The sequence below is a fragment of the Tinamus guttatus genome, unplaced genomic scaffold (genome assembly GCF_059628265.1).
Source record: "Tinamus guttatus ecotype Peru unplaced genomic scaffold, ASM5962826v1 Tinamus_guttatus_pri_ptg000287l, whole genome shotgun sequence".
Taxonomy (NCBI): Eukaryota; Metazoa; Chordata; class Aves; order Tinamiformes; family Tinamidae; genus Tinamus; species Tinamus guttatus.
Genome location: NW_028288821.1, coordinates 3,129,512 through 3,150,700, shown reverse-complemented (window position 1 = coordinate 3,150,700; position 21,189 = coordinate 3,129,512). Strand labels below are relative to the sequence as shown.

Genomic DNA, 21,189 nt, shown 5'->3' with positions numbered 1-21,189 from the left:
GGAATTGCTCTGCAGCACCAGCAGCACGGTCGTGGCATGGCCAGAGCATGGTCTTAGCAGAGCCAAAGGGCATCGCCAAGGCCCAGGGCTGAGCTGAGATGGGACTCCTGAAGCAGTGGGTACATGGGGCCCACACGAAGCCAATTTAAGGCCAATTAGTGTCCTCAGGACCCTGACACCTCGATGCAAGCAGCAAGGAAATGTCCCCCTCCTAGTTGCTTCCCGTTCCAGGCGCAGCCCGGGACCATCCCACGTGGCCAGACACCAACCGACGGGAAGAGCCAAGAGCAGGAGCTCAACATGCACCAGGGCAGACTGAAGCCAAGTCCCCACCAGGCTCCCGGAGAATAGAACTGGCCCCCAGGTGGCATTTAGGCCTCAGCAAGCTAAGCTCAGTGCTGCTGCTAGAAGCAGTCATAAACCTGCAAAAACCTGAATGCCGTCTCCCACGAGCTGCTCCAGCACCTGGGTGAAAATGAAGTGCTGGTGAGGCACGGTTTGCTGGTTGAAAGGTATTGGAAACTCGAACCGATGCTCTGGATTCCTGCAAGTCCATGCACTTGCCAAAGGAAAGCATGTCCCCAGGGCAGGGAAAGGCCGGAGCAGCGCCGAGGCCAAGCTGCCTGCTCTGCTCCAGGACTGCGTTCAAGGCAGAAGCTCCGTCCCAGGCTGAAGGCTCCTCACGGCTCCCGAAAGGCACTTAAAAGGGCTTAAAAGCTTAAGGGCTTAAGCCCTTTCCCAGCCCCCGTGGGGTTTGCAGAGGGCGAGTCCTCCAGGAAGGAGATCACAGCACCCTTCCTTCCTGCCTCCGCCGCGGCTTTTAGCGCGCACCAACCGCTCCAGCAGCGTGAGCTGCAAGGCCACGAGGCCACCCGCCCCCGTGCCAGGCCTCGGCCTCCTTTGGGCTCCTCCCCAGCGGAGCTCATTTTAGTGGGATAAGGATTGGTTTAGTTGGCTGACCCCTCAGTCAGCCAGGATTTCAGCCCACGCTGGCAGGCCAGCTGGAGAACACAGAAGGGCTTACAGCAGCCTGAGGTTTTCCATGGGAATCTGCAGGACTCAGGCCGCTTCCCTCTCCAGGGAACATGCAGAGACTGCAGCTTTCCTAGCTTGACCTGCGGAGAAATCACACAGGACGTTGCAGCTCAGGAGTCAAGGCTGGGGGTTTCTGCTGCCTTTTCCGTCACTTGGCCTTCAGATTGTTATCTCTTTCTTAAGAGAAAGGAAGCAACAGATGCAAAAAACAAAATAAAGCCCGTTTCTGTTGCACAAATTGCCCTTGCGACACCGCCCTTTTAGCACACTGCCTTATTGCTGTGCAAACTGGCTGTGGATTTGCCTGGCAAATTGGCATGTTCAGGGGTGAAGTTATGAAAATTAAGAAATATAGGAGGGACATGTTGGTACTGCGCAACCCAGACGCAGGGGGATGGGAGGAGAGCTGGTTTTCCTGCTGAATTCCTAGTTGCTCTTGAATTGCTCGGAAACCTTCTAATGCCTAATTTGGGGTGATAAAGCACCTGGAAGTTGCAGGGGATTCATAATGTCTTTTAAATAGAAAAAAACAATACGTCCTTCCTGTTTACGCTGTAGACTGCATGTTTTTCCTTTAAAGGCAGCAATAGACAAAAAAAAAATGAAAATAGGATGTAGTGGGTGATGCCGCTTCCCAACCTGCTGGAACCTGCTGTCCTGGGGGAGCAGGGCAACATTCAGTGGTGACAGAGAGGGAAGTGCAGTGAGGAAGCACCAGCCTGGCACTTTTCCCAGCCCAACGGCTCCTTTCCAGCCCTGGGATCTGTTCAGCCTGCTGAGTTCCTAACGCAGGGCAGTCCCTGTGAGCATCGCAGAGGGTAGAAATGCTACAGGCAGGTGTGCAAGGCAGTAGGGGTGAGGGATTGCCCGCTGCACATCTGGGCTGCTCTCGTGCCTTGAGCCCCATGGCAGCGGGATGCTACAGCAGGCAAAGGGAGGAGAAACATCAAGGAGGAAGAACACAAAGTACAAGCATGAAGATTTGGAGAAGGAGGCTGGATGCATTACCCTCCAAGTACACCCCAGTGCATCTACCATGTTTTTTTTTTTATTTGGGTATCTTTTTTATTTTACCCAAAAATCTATTTTTTTTTCTACTCAGAAGTCCTCCAAATATATATGTTACAACACAGAAAAGTATTTCCTTTGAATAGAAGTTTTTCTGATTACAGACACAGCATGTGCAAGCACTCAAAGGCCACTAGGTAAACTCCCAAGGCTAAAACCTTCCCTAAAAAACATTCACAGCAGGTATCCCACAGGCATTTCTGACCTTGTTGCACTAAGCTGGTTTCTTCCAAGGAGTCCCAGCTGCCCACGGCCTCGGAGCTGGGCTTGGCTGTCTGCGACGAGTAGCGGGAAGACGGTGGTGGCCAAGTCTAGGTTGTCCCTGGAGCTGGAGGTCTTCAAGGCCTCAGGGCAGAGCCAGGCCGCAGGTAGGGCAGTGGTATCAAGGACAGCAGAGAAAGGAGCACCCCTACTGCCCGTACAGCCCCAAGACAAAAATGACAAAATGAGACGAAAATCCTTTCCAGTATCTCCATTATCTTTTCTGGGAAAAACCTGCAAGGGGGGGTGCTCAGCCCCTGCATCCGCTGCCACCAACCTCCCCAAGGCCCCGGGAACATGCTTTGATTCTGCCCATGGAATCATAGGCCAATACAACTTCTATAGCCCGAGAGTAATAGCAAATGCCAAAAACAAATGCAAAAAGTCGGCACAGCGGGGTGGGACAGCGCCCCATAGCTGTTCTGTAGCAGAATAACCCAAGGATCTTGTTAGGAATCGCATCGTGTCCCCAGATGGTTAAGCCCATCTTTTCCTCACAGCGTTATTTCCATTGCATTTCTCTTTCTCCCTTTGCAGGTCACGACAGGACATTTTTTCCCTCATGAAAACTGGGGAAATTGGACAGTCCCTGCAGCTGTTTCAAGTCACAGGGGGAAACACAAGCAAGCACAAAACCAAAAAGCTTGTAAGGATGTGTGATGTGCGCCTGGGCTTGTGCAGCCCAGAGGAACACTGACCTATGCCACCACGAGAGAGCAAAAGGAGACAGAAGTGTCTTCCACCCACGAGAGTGTGGTGTGCACGGGGTCAAAACAGGCAGCAGGACAACGGTGCTGCTGGATCAGTGAGCAGTGAAATAGAAACGAAGCAATACCTTTGCTCTCCTCATTCACGCAGTTCTGTGCCAGAAAACTGTCCACGCTTGCACTGTCCTTAGGCCGTGCCACGTTTCATGTTTGCCAGGGCGCAGTGACTCAGGGAACGGGTTAAATATATCCCCATCCACACTTGCAGCAAAGTTATTTTCTAACGGCAGATCAGTTCTCAACTCCAGGCCTCTGGCAGAAGGAACGAGCCTGCCCAAACCAGGGAAGCGGCGCCGGTAACACAACCAATGTGCAGGGCAGACACCAGCCTGGGCACCTACAATTCTCTGCACCTCTGCCATATCCCTTTTCTTATAGAGTGTATGCAGAAACACACAGGTGCTTTCAAAGTTAAAGTCACAGAGAAAAACAATATAAAGTTTATAATCAGCTATCCCCTACCTGACACTCCGGCTGTCCCTCCTCTCATGCACATCCCTCAATCCCAGCCTGCTGCTGTTTCTGCGGGCTTTAGATACCAGAAGGTGGTTTATTCCCCTTAAGATCACAGCAATATACATTGGAATAACATATGCATTTTTATTAGTAGAAAAAGACCTTTTAAAAAAAAAAACTTATCTAAAACGATTTTCGACAACTCTCAGAAAAATTAAAAAAAATATATTTTGTCGAACACTTGACTGTATTTATTTGCAAGTAAAACGTGTAACAATCCATATTACAGCTTAAAACCAAATTTGGTTTAATCCATGCAACCTGCTTCCCTTCCTTTAATAACTTAATCGTAACGTAATTCCAGGCTGAGAGATGGCCCTTTGTAGCCAGCCCCTTTCATCTATTTATTATGTCCCCGGGGCTGATGCACACAGGACTCAGCTACGTCCCTTTTCAGGCTACTGAAATGGAGTGGTATCAAAGCACATAAAGGCCAAAAATGTCAAGTCATGAGTTATTCTCCCACAGAGCGAAAAGCACAAATGAGGCGAGAATTCTTCAGCAACAAAAAAAACCCAAATACATTCCAACTTTTTTTTTTCCAAACCAGCTTCATAGAAATGTTGCGCACGTCAGCTTTAACTTACATTTTGAAGGATTTTCCTAGGAATAGTCAACGAGCCAACTCTTCTCCAAAGAAAAGGCAGAATTCTGAGAGGAAAACAAAACTTGGCACTCCCAGATTGCTAGGAATGTGTTTTTCTGTAGAAGTGAGTTATGGCAAAACCCAAACCCCAGTAAAATCCACCCTCACCTCTCTCCATTTGCTGACTGCTTTAGTGTTTTCCTTGCACAATGCTAAATACTCAGAAATTGCTTTCAAAATCCTATTACAACAACCAGGAGACAAAAAAACACCTACATGAACAAAAGCACCAAAGAAAGCACAGCTCGACTCTCCCATCTCCCTCCTTGCAGCAGATGAACGTGACAAGGCCAAGAGGATTCTGCTTTCTCAGCTAGGAGCTGTACTGAGGTATTTTCTCTGCTGGAGAATCTCCCTTCCTCTGGCTATGTAGATCTGAACAGTATCTATGAAGGAGCATGAGGAACTGCCCACAGGAACACCAGGGTGGTGCAGTGACCCCAAGGCAGAGCCAGGAAGCCACCTGGAGGGACATGTCTTCCTTTCAGCTGCAGACCAACAGGGAAGAGGTCCTCAAGCCACCAGCTGCCCCACTCTAGGACAGATGTGATCATCTGGTAGCTAAACTATGCAGACGACGCCACCGAGGACCTGGGGACCAGCTCAGAGAGGGCACCGGGCTTAGCAGGACTCCCTGTCCGAAGCAAAAGAGAGGTGAAAACTCCCCAGCCCAACATTCAGAAAGGCATTTAGCAAGACCTAGTACTCCCAGGAAAACACCCAGTTTTCTCCAGGGGGAAGATGTCAGTGCTGAGGGGCTACGCCCTCAACTAAATAATTTCAGTTATAACTATTGTTTTTGTAAGTCAAGCCCCACAGAAGGTGCATGGAGAAGGAGCATTGACAGAGGTTCGGGGATGGAAAGAAGGGCTGCCCCTGGCCACATCAGATCAGATAACAACCATCATCTCCTGCACAAGCAGCAAAAAGGTGGGAATTTCTTTGGGGTTTGTTGTTCAAAACAAAACCACGTTGCACACCCTACCCATCTCCTGTGGACCTGACCTGGCTCCACTCATCTCCGAGGCTTTCCAGTGACAGTAAAACCCTGCCTCTTCTCCTCCCTCCAATGGCCAAACACAAAATGAGCTCCATTGTCTCACCCTCAAAGACACCCCAGCAAGTCCCTAAATAAGTGCCCCAAAACAGCAGCACACTAGGACATATTAAAGCCACAGTGAGGCAGTTCAAGTCCCATTGAGTCTCCCATCAGGGAGTAGCAGAGCACCAGGGAACACTTTCCAGCAGCCTCCAGAGCCACGTGTTTGTCCAGCCAGGATCCACCACCTAACCACAACCATCAGCCCTTCTTCCAAATGCCCCCACAGCCTCTGGAGAAAGCCATGCCCCAACTGTCCCAAAGGTGTGCAAGGGGCCTTGGGAAGAACAGGACAATGCACGTGGACTCCAAGCCAGTGTTGTTTGTAAAACAAGTCCTGCAAGTATCGGTGGGTTTTAGCAGCTTGAACAATTAATAAGCGAGCCCAAAAGAGACTGGGACAGCATCAGACCGCTGTGCATGTTGGCAGGTGTCCAGTGCTCCCTGGGCATCATCCATCACCTACATGAGAGGAACGGAGCAAGGTGCAGTCCCTCAGGCCCTCCACCTGCAATGAGAGAGGAGAGGCTTCCATAGAGCATTAAGCCAGGTTCCACTCCCCCCCTCTGGCATGTGGTCACCACCCCTCACTCACAGGCAACATGCTGCCTGGTAGAGGCCTCAGGAAGATGCTGCTCTGCTCTAGAAGGATATTGTAGACTCTCTGGTACTTCTGCTTACCGCCTGGGCTTCTACTCTACTCAGCCTCCTGCTCAGCGTCAGAGAAATGACATGAAAAGCAAAGAGCAGAAGCATGAACTGTAACTACACTTATAGCTCTCCTTGGACCAATGTGCCTGGATTCCACATGGGTGGTCACACACAGCACCTCCAGCCTTGGTTGAAAGAGCTGCTGGAGACTCACGAGACATGAGGGCCCTCTTCCCATACAGCCACCAGCCTTCTGCAGGGCGAGGGCCACCACTTTGCCCTTTGATGCCCCAGAACCCTGCTTATAAAGTGGAGAAAGGAAGCTCGTTATGTGCAGCTGTAAGGTCTGTCAGTACAGAGATCTGTGCACAAGGGGGGCATCCTTAGCAAAAGGGAAGAGATGAGAGGTTTTATGCTACCTGAAAAAGAAGAGCCTCTCAGCTGTCTCCCTTGTCTGTGGAAGGGCCCATGCCCACAGCAGTGCCTGTCCCTAATTGTATCCCTCTGGCTGTTTCCTCATAGAATTTTGTGGATCTATGGCTATGGACACAGGTTAGCCAAGGATCCCATCACCTTTGTTAAGGTGTCAAGATTATTCAGTTACAGCCAAGGCAGGCTTTTGCTTATAGCTAGCAATGGAGGAGCAGCACTATCCCCAAGGCATGGCAAAAGGGGTTCAAGGCCTCTTACCTACGGACAAAGCGATAAAGGCGTCCTCTCCTCCTACACCACACGAAAGCACCTGGGAAGAAACCACTCATTGGCTCCATCAGACACTCCAGAGGTGGCTGTCAGACCCCACTTCCAAGAGGAAGAAGCAGCAGGCACCTCTTCTTGTAGCAACACTCAACCAGGAAACTTCAAGCAGGGAGCTGGGGACTGTCAACGCTCCCTGGCACAGGGTCACTGCCTGTAGGAAGCTGGTTGGTATTCGACCGTTTGGCCTTGAGGAACCCTGTGCTCATGTCTACAGAGAGCAGCAGAAATCTGCTTGGCCCTGGTCTTGAGCTTGTATCTATCCCTGCAAAAGGCCAGGGAATGGAGCCAGACACCAATTTTGGCCATGTGCAAGCAGGTGCAAGGGGGTTACCGGGGGGGGGAAGATGGGAGCAGAAGCACTCAGGGCAGCTTTCCCAGCACCTACGCAATGCTTGGGATGATTACATAGGAAAAAAAAAAAGAGAGTTTAATCCAAGAGTAAGAAATAAAAACGAATCAGCTACAGAGAACTTCCTACCTCTATTTTAAACCTGGGGAGTCTTTTCTCTGGTCAGGACTAGTGCATTTCACTTTTTTTTCAAGTTTGCTGTTGGCAATCTGAGAAACTTTACTAGAACATGGAGACAGGCTGGAAAAAAAGTGCTCTCCGGCTCCAAAAAAGGAAGGAAAACAGGCCCAGTGAGTCAGGAAGCATGTTTCCCTTCTGCAGGCAGAAAACAGCAGCAGACCACACTGAGGGGCCTTTTACCCTAGAAGGGATGGGTGACATCCATCAGTCAGACAGGGTCCATGGGACCTCAGAGGCAGTTTTGCCCAGATAAGGAAGGTAAAATATAGTAACGGGCTCACTGTGGACATGCAGGAGAGTTTCTCCCCTTCAGTGCCTGGAGCAGGGAGGCAAAGGAAAGAAATGGAGGGTGTGAAACAATGGGAGCAAAATTATTTGTTTCCAGAGAAAAATCAGAGGGCACAGAAAGATTTTTACTAGAAAAGCTACATCCTTTTGCAGCATGCCCAATACAGGGCCAGTGGCCAGGCAGGGGGGTGACCATGCACCAAAACACCCCTTCGCCACCTTCACTCACCCCTTCTTGAACGACAGTGCCATAAGCCAAAAGCCAGGGTAAGGAGTGAATCACAGCACTCACCTATCAGAGAGCCAACGATAACGCACGCCATTAACACAGGTAAGACCACGTTTGCATCATCTGTAAAAGAGACAACTCACAGTTTTTGTAGTCAGACTGATTTTACTCCCTATCTACCCCCTTGAAGCAAAAACCTGCCAATGGGCAGCTATGCTCACAGCAAAGAAATTCACGGAACATGGGTGGCATTTGCCCTTCCAAGCCCCATGATTCCCACCACTCATTTCCACTAAGGCTGGGAGCTGAGGGTTGCATTTGGGGATGGGGAGACACAGGGGACTTGTGGAGAGGAAAGCTGTGAAACACTTCTGAACAGAAGAGGTAACCTTTCTTTTTGGGGAGGAATGCTTTAGGTTTGATATGACCACCCAGCCCTGGGCCAGTCACTTGGTTGTTTCTGGGGTCTCCCTTCCCAGATGGCAGGAGGAAGCACCCACTTACGCTGAACATGAAGCAGGAAGGAGGCCTCATTCTCGCTCACTTTGTTGCGGACCACACAAGTGTAGTAGCCACTGTCGTTCATCGTCACTTCAAGGATGTGCAATGTGTTGTTATGAAGAAACTCGATATGGTCGCTCGCAATCAGCAGCACCCCATTCTTCTTCCACCAGTAGGAGTCCACGATGCCTTCTGAGATGTTGCACACCAGTTTAGTGTCGTCGCCTGCTCTCACAGAGTTGTTGCCCATGATTTCTGGTGCAGGTAGTGGTTCTGCAAGACATGGAAGAACTGTTAGCATTCACCTGCTCCACTCCTCGATGTCAGAACGGGAGCACCTTCCTACCCAGCTATTCAAGCGATCACTTTGTAGAGTTTGCAAGCCCAGCACTGCTTCTGACTACCTGACAGGAATGTCCCTAAGTTCAAGAAGAGTTATAGGGCTCTGCACAGGCCCAAGCATTTCCACAAACTCCATCCTGCACATCTGCGTTAGCTCAAATCAGCTCAAGAGCATTTCCATGTGTTACAGACCCAGGAACATCTTCAGCAATTCCCCGTGTGCCTTGCACCACAAGACTCTGGCAAGCAGGTACAACTTCCCATTCTCTGCACAGGGCATCTGAACCATTTCCCCTCAGTTTGGATGTCCATGAGGCTGCTCATGTGCGAGGGGAAGACTCACTGAGGGAGAATTTCTGTGCAGCGGAAAACATTAGCAGATTTGAAAGACAGTTGTGGGGGATATTTGTGATTCTGTGTAAAAGTTAATCCAGATCAGAGTCCACCTGCACTTCTAGGACTCCCTTCCCTACTCCACAGTCTGTTGGACTACAGGAAAAACTGAGCACAGAGTGAAAGAAGATGTTTGACTGTCCCTTCAATCTTACCCAACCTCTGCACAGCCCGCAGGGCGCAAAGGAAGCCTCTAAGCATCACAGCTCTTGGCTGGTGCCAGCACACAGCTCCCTTCATTCACTGGGGCTGTACCTCACTTCACTTTCAGGTCTGTGCCTTAAAGTTTAAATTTCGAATTATATTACCTCAGAGTATCTCACAGATACTTCTACCTCTTCCTGGCACTGATGGCACACACTCCTGGCTACTCCAAAACTTGGCAGAGTTAACCTAAAAACAATGCAACCGAGTCACCATCCAAGCTGTCACGGCCACTCACCAAAAACTTCCACGTGGAGCCAGTCCGTTTCCTGTGACGTTGTTCGGAAGCGATACGCTCCGCTGTCCTCCCGCTGCAGCATCATCCGCAGGGAGAAATCCATTTCGTTGAACTTCGTGCGGTTTTTGTAGGCAGCGGCGGTGTTCACGGGCCTGCTGAGGTAGTAGCTCAGGATGACCTCCTCGCGAGGGCCGCTCTTGTACTCCCAGAACACGACCGTGCTGGCGTTGAGCAGCGGCGCCACCAGCACCACGGTGCAGCCCACGGCCGAGATGAGCCTCCTCGACGTGGGACTGAGGCTCGCGGTGTAGCAAGGCGAAAGCGTTTGCGCTGGCGAAGGAGACACAAGTTGTTAAGAAATCAGAGGGTCTACAGACATTACTAGAATACTGGTGTTATTGCAGCAGTATCAGGCAGGCGACTCCTGGCTCAGCTCACCTACGAGCAGGGCAGGACGCGCTTGGCTATTTCTGGGATGAGCTGTGACACAGCTTTAAGTAGCCAGTTGACTACAAATTTCCTTCGTGCCCCGGGCCTGAAAGACTTGGCCGCTTCGCTTCAAAGCACGCCAGCGGGGGTATCCGCACAGCTCTAGCCCTTGCGGCCCGAAACCTCGCGGTCCCCACTGCTATTTCTGGCGGGCAGGGAAGCCTTTTAGCGCGGCGGACACAGAAGCGGGGGCGGCCGAGGGGCAGGGGCCGCGGCGGCGCCACTTGCCTGTGATGGCGCTCCGGGCTCCGGCCGCGCCGGCTCCGCTCGCCAGCAGCAGCAGCAGCAGCAAGGGGCAGCGCGCGCTCATCTGCGGGCAAGGGGCACACGCGCGTCAGCGGCCGCGGTTCGAGCCCCGCCGCCGGCGCCCCCGCTCGCCCGCCCCGGCCCGGCCTCACCTCGCTCCGGCGGGGACGGCGCGGCGGGGACGGCGCCGGGACGCGGGCGGGCGGGCGCGCGCGGGGCCGCCCCGCCCATCCGCCCCTGCTGGGCCCAACCGGACCGAACCGGAGCGCGAGGGTCGGGGCCGCCTCGGGGGCGGAGCGGGGGGAAGCGGCGCGGGTGGCGCGGGGCGGCCCTGCCCGGGAGCCGCGATGGAGGCAGCTGTTTTGTGGTTGAGTTTTAATAGAACTTTTTGACCTTTGGGGGTTTTCTGGGCGCCATTTGTAGCGCATTTCTAACACAGCGCTCCAAAGCGGAGGAGGCAGCAGTGACCACCCTCCCGCAGGCTCTGGTGACACGCGGGAAGGGAGATTGGGAGGTTCCAGCTGGCCCCGCCGGAAGCTTGTCCCCTGGAAGCAGGCAGGGATTTCCCTTCCTGCTGCGGGAGAGTAAAGCCAAGCGAAACTGGTTTGCGAACCCCCCTGGCAGGAGCACCTCGTGCTGCGGGCAGGTCCAGGCACCCTCGCAGTGACTAGGCTGGGTCCCAGCACGTCCTGCCAAGCGCAGCAGGTTTGGTGACAGCCATGGCCGGTCAGACTCCCCCCAGGCCTTGGTGGCCCCGCTGGTGGCAGCAGGAGAGGGGAGCTCTCCCTGTATCAGCCTGACTTGCCAGATGAAAAGCCACCTGCAGTTTCTTCTTCCGTGGGCACTGCTGACCCCTCTCCTCCCGTTTCTGTTGGTTACGAGCCACGAGGCAAAGCCTGTGCTCACAGGGCACGTCGGAACAAGCAGGAGCCCACGCACATCCAGGCTGGGGTGCTGACAGCATGAGGTGCGTCCCGTACCTAGCTAGTTCTTCCTATAGCTTTAAAAAGCTTTATTTTTTAATTTCAGGTGTTCATCAGGGTGGAGTGTGGTGCAGGCGTTTGAAGGATGTCCAAGTTAGTTAAGTTTGTTAAAACTGTGATGCCACAGAAGGACTAATCGGTTTCTGTTGTGTCACTTTGCAGCCATTTCCTGGCTGCTGCTTTTGGAAGGAGGCTGTTTCTGCCCACCCAAAGCTGGAAGCAGCACAGGCCGAGTGACACTTGACAATGGTCCCCAGCCAGGACTTGGCACTGCAAGTGGAACTCTGTAATGGAAACAAAACCCAGTCTTTTTTCTGCATCACATCGTTAAACAAGCACTTTCAGAAGAGCCTTCAAGCGATGCTTCAAAGCTCCCCCAGACAAATTATGTTATCAGTTTGATACATGAATAGTTGCTTAAGGCACGCTGTAATTCCCCCAGGCTGCAAACCCGTAAGGTGTCATGAAGAGCAATTGCATCTCTGTCTCGGGAACTTGCACCCTCACCAGCATTCCTCTCACCAGTACACCGAGCTGGAGGCACCAAGCTCAGGTGAGCCTGTGGTCCCTGCCCTTCGCTCCCCTGAGTCCAAGAGAAAGGCCTAGGCTTGTCTGTGAGCAGCAGCAGGCTCTGAGGAGAACCCTGGCCTGATTTTCAACAGAAGTATCTGGGAAATCATCCTTCTCTACTCTGTGCACTTCTGCCATGCATGGACCTTTGCCACAAAATACCTACTTCTGCTTTTCTGAAGACACCATCCTTCTTCAGCATACCTGTAGGGCTGAAAAGATGCTCAGTCTTCATCAGGGCTGGAAGGAAACTGCAGCAGCACTGCCAGCAAGTTGGCAAAAGAACAGAGCCCTCCAAACCCAGGAAAAATTATATGCTGTTCTCAGCCTGCTCCCTGGTAACACAGACTATCCGGCACCGAGAGCTCCAGGGAAAAGCTCCCCGTCCAGATTCAACCTAACAACTACCAGCTCCAGAAAGCCCAGGAGGGCTGGCCCCTCTGCCATGGGCCGTGGCTGTTTGGGCAGAGCTGGTGCCGCTGTGCCAAGCCCACGGCGCTGCGCCCTGCCACCCAAGTGTGCTGGAAAGGCTGCGTCCTTGCTGGCCTCGCTCCCTGCCACAGGACGGATCCCTGCCTCGAGCACACCTCGTCCTCTCCTTGTGCTACCCGTTCATGCCTTTGATGTGATTTCCCCAAAGACACTGCCCTATTTCATCACCCCATGTGGGTGTGATTTCCTGAGGGAGACAAAGGTGAGGGAGAAACTTAGCTCCCAAATGGATCCGGGCTGTCCTGAGGATGTAAACTGTAAAAGCTCAGAGGCTAGGAGCGATCAGCCAGAAATGAGCAGAGGGCCCTGCTGCCCTAGTCCCTGGGAGCGCTGTGCTCCACATCATGCTCAGTGCATCCAGTGCTGCAGAACAGGCACTTCACCGTAACTCAACTGTACGACCTGCTCCAGGACACAGAGCAGGGCCAACAGTTCAGCCCAGCTCTGCGAAGGGCAGCTGCACAGGAGTGAATCTATTAATTAGTCGTAAGCTAAATAAGCAATAAACCCCCATGGGAACCCCTAGAGATGAGGGGCTCATGTTAGTAGCTGCACAAATTTGTGTTAAAACACAAGTGAAAACCTCTTGAAGTCTTTGAGGTGAAGCTGTGGTTAAACATCCAACTCAGAGAGGGATTTGGGTGACTCATTTTAAAAAGCAAAAAGAGCATGGGATGCTGTAGACACTAGAGGGAGCAAATACACCGAAACTGAGGCTTGGATCATGTTCAAGACCCGAGTGGCTTCTCTTGCAGAAAAAGGTGATGATACTTTGTCATGGGAGTTTCAAAGGAACCTTTGCTGTTGTGATGTGACATGTGTTTTTGACCAAATCACCAAGCAGACTTGCTCGACAACTTCTTGTATGACCAAAAAAAAAAAAAAGTGCTATTTTGCACTGTTTAATACGTGGGTAGTAATTGGAGTAACTTCTCATCAACCAGGCAGCTTTCTCAAACAAAATACCAAAGTCACTCCACATCTGTGTGAAGCCAGAAAACACTTGGAAGAAAAAGCAGTAAAAATTATATAGGGCAATAATGAACCGATTCGGTTAGCAGAAGTTGAAATCAGTCTTGCTGGATGAAGGATGGTGATATCCTTAAAGGCTGGTCAGCAGAAGCTACCGGGATGGATGTTACGTCCTATGCTCATACTGTTAATAATAAACTCTATTGTTATTTATTGCCACCTTCATATTGGTGGCATGAATTTGAACACAAAAGGGACTAGAGGGTGGCCTTTGCTTCAAATGAAGAGCTATGTCACTTGAGTGGATTCACTGACTGTGTCATAGTGGAGTGGATTAGTTGGTAAAATAACTTTGAAGAGAACAGTGATCTTGAGCAGGTTTCAACGCACACGTTCCCACGCTGCTCTTCACTTCCCTGGCTTTCATTGGCCACACCAGTGTGTGTCCTGCAGGGCTCCAGAGGGACCCGGGAAGGTGCTTGAGGCCAGCGTGTGCTCTGGATTCACCCAGGCACATCTCGGGCTTTGCCAAGCTCAGCAGCAGTGACGCTTTCACCACCCCTGCCAGGGAGAGCTGCAGGAGCCATATGGCTGCTAGGAGCTGCCTGGGACTGCTCGAGTCTCTGGAAAGCTTGGAAGTCTTTTCCCAAATTGTGGTCTGCAATAGGCAGTTCACCAAATGGTGCTGTCTCTTGCAGGCTATATTCTGTTTCCAACAGATGGGAATGGTGCGCTGTGAAATATGCTGCAGGCTGGCAGGGGGCCACTGCTCCCCGAAGCTGCTGCTCTTAACCCTTTGAAGGCTCCTGGTTGCAAAGCCAAGTCCTTTAAGGAGATTTCCAGGAGCTCTTCTCCCACTGTGCCAGATAGTGGTGACCACTCTAAGGCAGCAGACACGCTTGAGAAATCTGGTCCAGGAAAGCCAGTGGTACTCTCCGTACCTGCATTTCCCTTAGCTTCACCTCTAGAGCCTAACGGGAGTGTTCTGCGCTCTCCTCTTCCACCTGGGAGGTGCGAGGCAGAGCTGGGAGCCAGTGCACTGCACTCACTGCGCCCTGGAAGCCGGAGCCAGCTTAGACGGGTGGCTCCAAGCCCTGTGCGCATCCTGCTGAGCTGCAGCGGGGCTGCACAAGCCCCCGTGCACGGTCCTGGGCAGGTTCCTGCATTCCTGCTGAGGATGCCAAGGATGTGGCTGCAGGAGAGAGGGGGGACGCCAGCCACAAGAGAGCCCAGCTCCTGTCGAGGTGGGCTGCAGAGCCCACGTGGTTTTTTAACAAGTAATCCTTGCTGGGGAGCAAGCTGGGGCCCGGCGCCTTGCCAAATGGTCTGTTGAGGAGGGCGAGAGGCGGCGCTGGAGCAGCCGGCGCGCGGGCCGCCGTGTCCACCGCTTCCCCCCAGCCGCTCCAGGCGCGCGAGGCACGCGGGCACTGCGGAGCAGGACGGGAGGGAGCTGCAGGACGGGAGGGAGCTGCAGGACGGGAGGGAGCTGCCCTCCTCCTCGCTGCCCGCGCGGCCGCTCCGCGCTCACCCACGGCGCTCTGTACGGGAGAGCAGCCAGGGCTCTGCTCAGTGCCTCGGGGTGCCCTGGCTGGAGGGATGTCTGCGGATGAGGTGTACGTCCTGCGGCCCTTCAAGCTCATCGCGCTCTGCTGCATCTTCATTGCCTTGGCGCTGGACGTGGTGGCCCTGCTGAGCCCTGCCTGGGTCACCTCGGACTACTACTCGCTGTCCTTATGGGAAGTGTGCAAGCAGCCCAGCGACATGTGGCACTGCCTGTCCACCCTCAAGACAGGTGAGAGATGGGGACACACTGCTCAGGGGATGGAACCGTCAGTGGGGGCAGCCAGGCTGGGTCTCCTGCTGCCAGTGCTCCTGGTGCACTTAGACACCTCAAAATTTGCACCCAGGTTGATTTTGGCCCTCTCCCCCAGGCTCTGCTGGAAGGGCAGCCAGTGTGGAGTTCAACAGGTTGTGAGAGGGGAGTGTGGGGCAGGAGATGTGCCAGACCTTTGCAACGGGAGCAGAGCAGACCAGGCAGAGAACGGGCTGGGCTCAGGCATTGCCCCTGGCAGGGCTGTGCTGGGCCACCCAGCAGGGGCTGAGCGGGGCCATGCCCTCTATGGGGGGTTCTCAGGATTTGGTCAATGTGCTGCTTGGGTCCCTTTTTTAGCTGCCCCGCTAGTGGGCACGTCCCGAGAAGCCCTGTCCCCTCACCTAGGCTTGCTCCCCTGTGCTGCTGTCCCTCCTTCTGGCCCACGGATGAGCACGGAGTGATGCACTTCGCGATGTGGCTGTTGCTGCTTCTCTCCTACAAGCGAAGGGCATCGCTCCTGGCTCACCCATGACACAGCTGTACCCACCCTGGTCCAGGCTTCTCCTGGGCTGTGGAAGCCTCCTCCTTGGGGCAGCTACATGGTGCTCTGCAGCTCAGCTCTCCGGGCTGCTGTTCCATGTCCTGGAGAAAGAGGAGACTCAGCCTCTTCTTTGGAAAAAGGATTTTGCAGCTCCGTGGGTAAGCAGGGCTAGGAGAGGGTAGGCCAATGGTTGCACAGTTTGGGGTTGCTTCCAGGCTTGGCCTCAAGCTTAGCTAACAAGCCTGGTGATTTGGCACCTGCACTTGGCAGGAGGCAACATGCGCTTCCCATTAGGCATCGCGGAGAGGAGTGAGCTCACGTAGGAGCTTCCTGCTCATTTATGGTGAGTGGGAGGATGGAGCAGAGAGAGCCCAAGTTGAGGCCAGCCCAGCAGGCCAAATGGCTCGGGCCAGATTTGCTGCTGGGCTGCAGGGAGTCGTTATCGCAGGGTGCCTTCAAAGGCCACTCTCCTTGGAAAAAGAAGGGATGCGGATGGGCAGCCAGCAGCTGCCTTGCCTCTCCCACCTGCCGCTGCATCTGTTTGCCCACTTCTGCCACCTGCGACTATCAGTCAGTGAACAGGGCTTGGTCCGGCGCCCTTGTTTTCCTCCTTGCATTGTTGCTTTTGGATGGGGATAGCAGCAGGAGAAGTGACTCTGCTTTCTGCACATCTTTTTACAATAAGGACCCTGCTTAGATATAATAAAACCTTGAGGCTGAGTTTTCAAATACCATGTTTCATGGCATAGCAAATTTTCATTAAGGGCCAACACACCTGCACCTGCTGGGCTTGGTAGAGGTTTAAAGTTCACCTGGAGAGACCCTCCTTATAGGAAGAGTGGGAGCAGAGACCTGGAATGCGAAGCCTGGGTCAGCACGTCTTGCTGTCCTGTGCTCTGCTCGCCGTGTGTGTCCTGCAGGACAAACTTGAGCCTCTGCACCAGAAATCACTTGGACCATATGGAGACGGATTCTTGTGCTGAGAAGAGATGCCATGAGATGGAAATGGATTGGGTGAAGAGGTGGTGGGGGGAAATTCCACCTTCTCCGGGGGTTTCCCCACATCTGTCCTTGCAGCTGTGTGCCACACGCCAAACAGCTGAGTAGGCATTCACTGAGTAGGCATTGCTGGAAGGGGAAGGAGAAACTCATCCCTGAGTCCCTGCCTATGCCCTTCCCTCCTCAGCACCAAAACGCCACAGAAAATGAGTCCAAGAGAAGTGTTTGTTCCCCAGGTTTCCCCTCACTTCCATCCCCACAGGGGCCTGGTCTCCTGGCAAAGCGGTCACTGGATCCAGGTGGCCGACAGCACGAGCAGGCAGCTTCAGGACATGGTGGACGTGCTCATGTTGCCCTTCTCAGGGCTCACAGACGAAGCAGAGCCACCGAGCGGCTCGCTTGTCACACGTGTGGCCATGGCAGGACATTTAGGGGAAGCTATAAGGAGACAAGTCCGTGCTCATGTCTCACCCTCCCAGCCAGGGGTTGGAACAGGCTAAAACTGCATCTCTGAGGGCTTTTTGTAGAGCTGAGGGAATGTGACCTTGGTCTCTGAGGCAGGGAGCAACGGCAGAGCTGCGTGCGGGGCGGCAGGGCCTGCACACGCCGTTTGCTTCTGCTTATTTTCTGTGCCATCTTTTGTTGGTAACAACTCAAGCAGGGAAACGGGGCCGCATCCCTTGTTCTTCATGGGCTGGGGTTTGTGCAGCAGATGGGGACTCGCTGCTGGTGCTGACCTTTCCCTGCGCTGCTCGCCCGTGTGATTTACACTCCAACCGCCTCTCCATCCCCCTCCAGTTAAAGCAGGGCTGTGGAGCAACTGCTGGGAACAGAAGCGCAGAGGGGCTAATTTTAGCCTCTTTCCTGCCACAGCCACGTTTGGAGAGCCTCTTCAGGGGCTGCTTGCTGATGTTCAGTCTGCTGGAGCTGCATGGGCTGCCTGGATGCTCTGGTGAAACCATCTGGCCACTGCACAGGGCTCTCTCTCACAAGAAGGCTCTTCGCTGTAGGCAAACTCTGAGCAGGAGATTCAGCTGTGACCCCTGAAATCCTGGTGGAGCTCCCGAAGCTGCTCAATTGCCTCCTAGCTGTGCCGTGAGCTGGCCCTGCATCCATAGGTACAGTCTCTTAAAGGAGGGTTGCCTGGGGCTGTTCCCTCCATAAAGGCAGCCGATTTTGATATGAAAACCAGGGAGAAAGGTGTATCCAGCACTGCTCCTGGTGGCTTCTTCCAACAGTCCACCCCATTGGCTGTCAGAAAATGCAGCTCTTTGTGGCTGGCATCAGCCCTGACAGCTGGGTCCAGATATTCTTTTCCCAGAGGGATTTCAGAGCTCGCTGCCCCCAACTTGCCTCTCTCCCCATGAAGGTAATTAGCTATTGGATGGGAAGCAAAACTTTTTCTGGGGCTGGCAGATGTCCTGCTTCCAGCGGGAAGCCCTTCCTAGCACTGCTGCACCTGGATGTGTCTAGGCAGACTCGGTGTCCTGGCCGCAGGGCTGATCCTAAGGGGATCCTCAGGTCTTTAAATGTCTTGAGCTGGACCTGCCACATCTTCTCCTTTTCCTTCCAGAAAGGAATATAAGGAGTCCTACCCTGTCACTCACCGGTCCCTTTCCATCACTTTCTGGGCTGCTGTGCCATCTGTTTTGTGCCAGTGTGGGACTGAGGCTTCTGGGGAAATCACCACACTGTTAACTGCTGATTAATAGGAGTCCTGGGCAAATCCTTTGTTGCGGTGACAAAAGCAGAGTGAAAAGCCCTGCTGTTTCCAGATGCTTCGTTCATTTGCAGGTTGTTGGGCTTTTCCCTCCTCCCTGCACAAACTGCAGGTTGTCCAGGGCTCTGTTCCCAGCGCAGGGTTTCTCCTCCATGCACTGCCCCTTGGGCTGTTGCCAGCCTAAATCATGTTCATTTGGAGCCAGTTTACGTGCACTCCGATGCTATCTCACATGCTGCTGACATGAGTTTGGACCCTAATATGGAAAATATCAATGACTTGGTTTGTTTTCCCTTCTTGCTGCCTATTTGCTTGGGATGGGGATTCTCCTTTACCAGAGATGGCCAGAACCCTACTCAAGAAAGAGAAAAGAGTGGTGGGAAGTTGCTTTAAGAAGCTGGGCATGAACGAGCTTCCTGCTGGGCTGAGACAAAAGGCTCTTTTATCCACACAAATTGCCATTCCTCCAGCATTTAGAACCAAGCTATTAGTGTTAAACCAGTTCAACACATTTTTGTTCAGGTAAGATACTGCCCTAGCCTAAACCTCTAAATCTTGTGTATTTGTTTAGTTTGGTCATAGGAACACAAAGAAACTCTCTTACACTCTCCCTAGGAGGACAAAAATCCCTTTGCTTTGCCTCTGTTTCAGCCCCCTCGGCTGAACCCCTAAGGATAGGGAGGACAAGGACATGCTCCCAAGAGATCCCGATACTTTCTCAGATGTTTGAAGTGTTCAGCCCCTGCGCTGGTGTCACCTTTGCCAGCCCACCCCTCTAAGTGCAAACATGTCCCAAAGCTTCCCCCTTCCCTTGGGGATACCAAAGGGTAGCACTTCCCTCCACCACCTCCCTGCCCGCAATGGGCCGTTTGGCTGCTGAGCCACCTGAAATAACAGCATGAAGCAAATCATCCCCAAAACTTGCCTGAGAATCTTTGGGTGCTATTTTTTTTTTCTCCAAGAAAACTGGATTTTATTTGTGTAGTTTTTTTCGGGGGTATGTGAAAGAAACTGTGAGCCTACTTGTTTATGATTCACTTGAAAAAATATCTGAATTTCGTTGTTTTATGGCAAGAAATTATTTCTGCCTTTTTTAAGCTAGGCTGTGTTCATTCTGAAGTTTCTATAAAAAATCAGTGTATAGAATGAGCTATGTAAGTCTGGTCCTATCAGATTCTAGATTACCTCTGGAAATCCCAGTACAAGGTATAGAGTGTTTTTTTCTTTCTTCTATTTGTGTTTTGTTTTCAGTTTACCTGACTTTTAGACAATTTCCCAATATTCTGAACCAAAAGCTCCAATGCTTTAGTTCTCTGAAGACGATTATTTCTGCTGTGACCTTTCCAAGGATGTGAGAACCACTCTCAGTTTCCCAAGCTCTCAGGTTTTCTGGTTCAAATCCCCACAAGCCCTCAACCAGAAGTTGGTTTTCCTTCCGCAAAACCCCGCTCTCTGGAGAGCCTCACTTCAGAAATGAGAGCAGGTTTTGCTCCGGCACATGGGACATTTGGGGGGATGACAAGTTCTAGCAATAGCTGGCTTGGCTATTCCATCACAGGAAAATCCAGGCAAGGGATGCATCTGGAATAGTGTGAAGTCCTGAATCGAAGTTTTGTCTTAAACCAAAGGTTTTCCTGCAAATTGTCTCTTTTCTACTCCAGACTGGCAAGTGGCTACACTGGTGTTAATTCTGGCAGCAGCTACGATCGCGCTCCTGTCCTTCCTCATCTCTCTGATCTCGTTCTGCTTGGAGATCTACTGGCAGTACTACAGAGTGGTCGCTGTTCTGCTTTTTGCTGCAGGTACCTCTGAAATCCTGAAATAGAAATAGATACTTTTTAATAACTTTTGCCTTGTGGTAGTAGTAGAACAACTGAGGGGCAAAAAGGATGAGATGTAAATCTACTTCATCCCTTGATTTTGGTTTTATGCAGCTGCAAATTCACAGAGGATTCTGGAATGATGACGAAACTGCAGTGTGGGACTGTCCCAGCCCTTTCACCACTGCTGTTGTACTGAGTGTAGCAGCCCTCTCTGTGCTTAGACGGAAGGGGATAAAGGGAAGTGGAGTGAAGGTTGCCAGCCTTCCATGCCTCAAGTATCCATATTTTTTTGGAATCCCTTGTAAAGGGGAAGAATTGCAAAATGAAACATCCTTCTGGTCTCTCTGAAAGTGTAACACATATTTTTTTTGCTTCTCTCCTGTTTATTTTTTATTATTATTTTTCCTTTGTCCCAGTGGTGCTGCAGATCTGTGCCCTGATTCTCTATCCCATCAAGTTTGTCGACAGTAGCATGCTGAGGAGTTACCACGAATTCAACTGGGGCTATGGCCTGGGCTGGGGATCTGCCATCTTCATGCTGGGCGCCGCCATCCTCTACTGCCTACGCACAGACACTTACGAGGGTGCCTTGTACTAGGCGGGGGCAGCTGGCCACGGCACATCCCTGGACTGGCATTATAGCAGCCTGGAAATCGGTAACGTGCAACTGGGTTATCTGTGCACACGAGCTGAGAATGAAGGTCCCGGGGAAGCCTGGGTGAAGGTTGAGAGCTACTGGGTCTCATTTTGGTGGCTGCAGACTCTGTTGTGATGCTGAGAAGAATAAATGCCTTACCCTGCCTGTGTATTTTCTTTTAGAGATCTTTAAAGCATGAGGTCACTTTGTCACTAGCAGTTGGGAAGAGAGGTCAGGGTAAAAAGGTCTGGGATATATATAAGCAGGAATTGCAAATTTAGCTCCTTGGGCTAAGCATATGCAGCAGATGAGACAAGTGTTTGCTGCAAACTGCTCAAGCCAGAAATACTTTGAGCCTTCCTGGCCCAGATTATTTTC

General features: G+C 52.2%; 2 protein-coding genes across 2 annotated transcripts; one reads left to right on the top strand and one right to left on the bottom strand.

Moving 5' to 3' along the window:
* Window positions 1-5,452: 5,452 nt before the first annotated feature.
* On the bottom strand, window positions 5,453-12,016 carry LOC148594175 (transmembrane and immunoglobulin domain-containing protein 1-like). The gene is made up of 7 exons (XM_088527631.1): window positions 11,981-12,016; window positions 10,244-10,325; window positions 9,527-9,856; window positions 8,353-8,622; window positions 7,912-7,971; window positions 6,734-6,785; window positions 5,453-5,900 (listed from the first exon to the last, which is right to left on the bottom strand). Exons 1-7 carry the CDS (start codon window positions 12,014-12,016, stop codon window positions 5,888-5,890), a joined length of 843 nt encoding a protein of 280 aa, XP_088383757.1. The 3' UTR covers window positions 5,453-5,887.
* Window positions 12,017-14,857: 2,841 nt separating this feature from the next.
* LOC104570803 (transmembrane protein 47) lies at window positions 14,858-20,772 on the top strand. Its single transcript, XM_010217854.2, has 3 exons — window positions 14,858-15,070; window positions 20,013-20,153; window positions 20,591-20,772. Exons 1-3 carry the CDS (start codon window positions 14,875-14,877, stop codon window positions 20,770-20,772), a joined length of 519 nt encoding a protein of 172 aa, XP_010216156.1. The 5' UTR covers window positions 14,858-14,874.
* The last annotated feature ends 417 nt before the right edge of the window (window positions 20,773-21,189 follow it).

What these genes read in the sequence shown, in the direction of transcription:
- LOC104570803 (XM_010217854.2), top strand. Translation starts at nt 14,875, where the DNA reads ATGTCTGCGGATGAGGTGTACGTCCTGCGGCCCTTCAAGCTCATCGCG. An exon ending in CCTGTCCACCCTCAAGACAG is followed by an intron (nt 15,071 to 20,012) that starts GTGAGAGATGGG and finishes TTTCTACTCCAG; the next exon opens with ACTGGCAAGTGGCTACACTG. An exon ending in TGTTCTGCTTTTTGCTGCAG is followed by an intron (nt 20,154 to 20,590) that starts GTACCTCTGAAA and finishes CCTTTGTCCCAG; the next exon opens with TGGTGCTGCAGATCTGTGCC.
- LOC148594175 (XM_088527631.1), bottom strand. Translation starts at nt 12,016, where the DNA reads ATGCTGAAGAAGGATGGTGTCTTCAGAAAAGCAGAA. An exon ending in GTGTCTTCAGAAAAGCAGAA is followed by an intron (nt 10,326 to 11,980) that starts GTAGGTATTTTG and finishes CCTTGCCCGCAG; the next exon opens with ATGAGCGCGCGCTGCCCCTT. An exon ending in CTTCCTGCTTCATGTTCAGC is followed by an intron (nt 7,972 to 8,352) that starts GTAAGTGGGTGC and finishes TCTCTTTTACAG; the next exon opens with ATGATGCAAACGTGGTCTTA.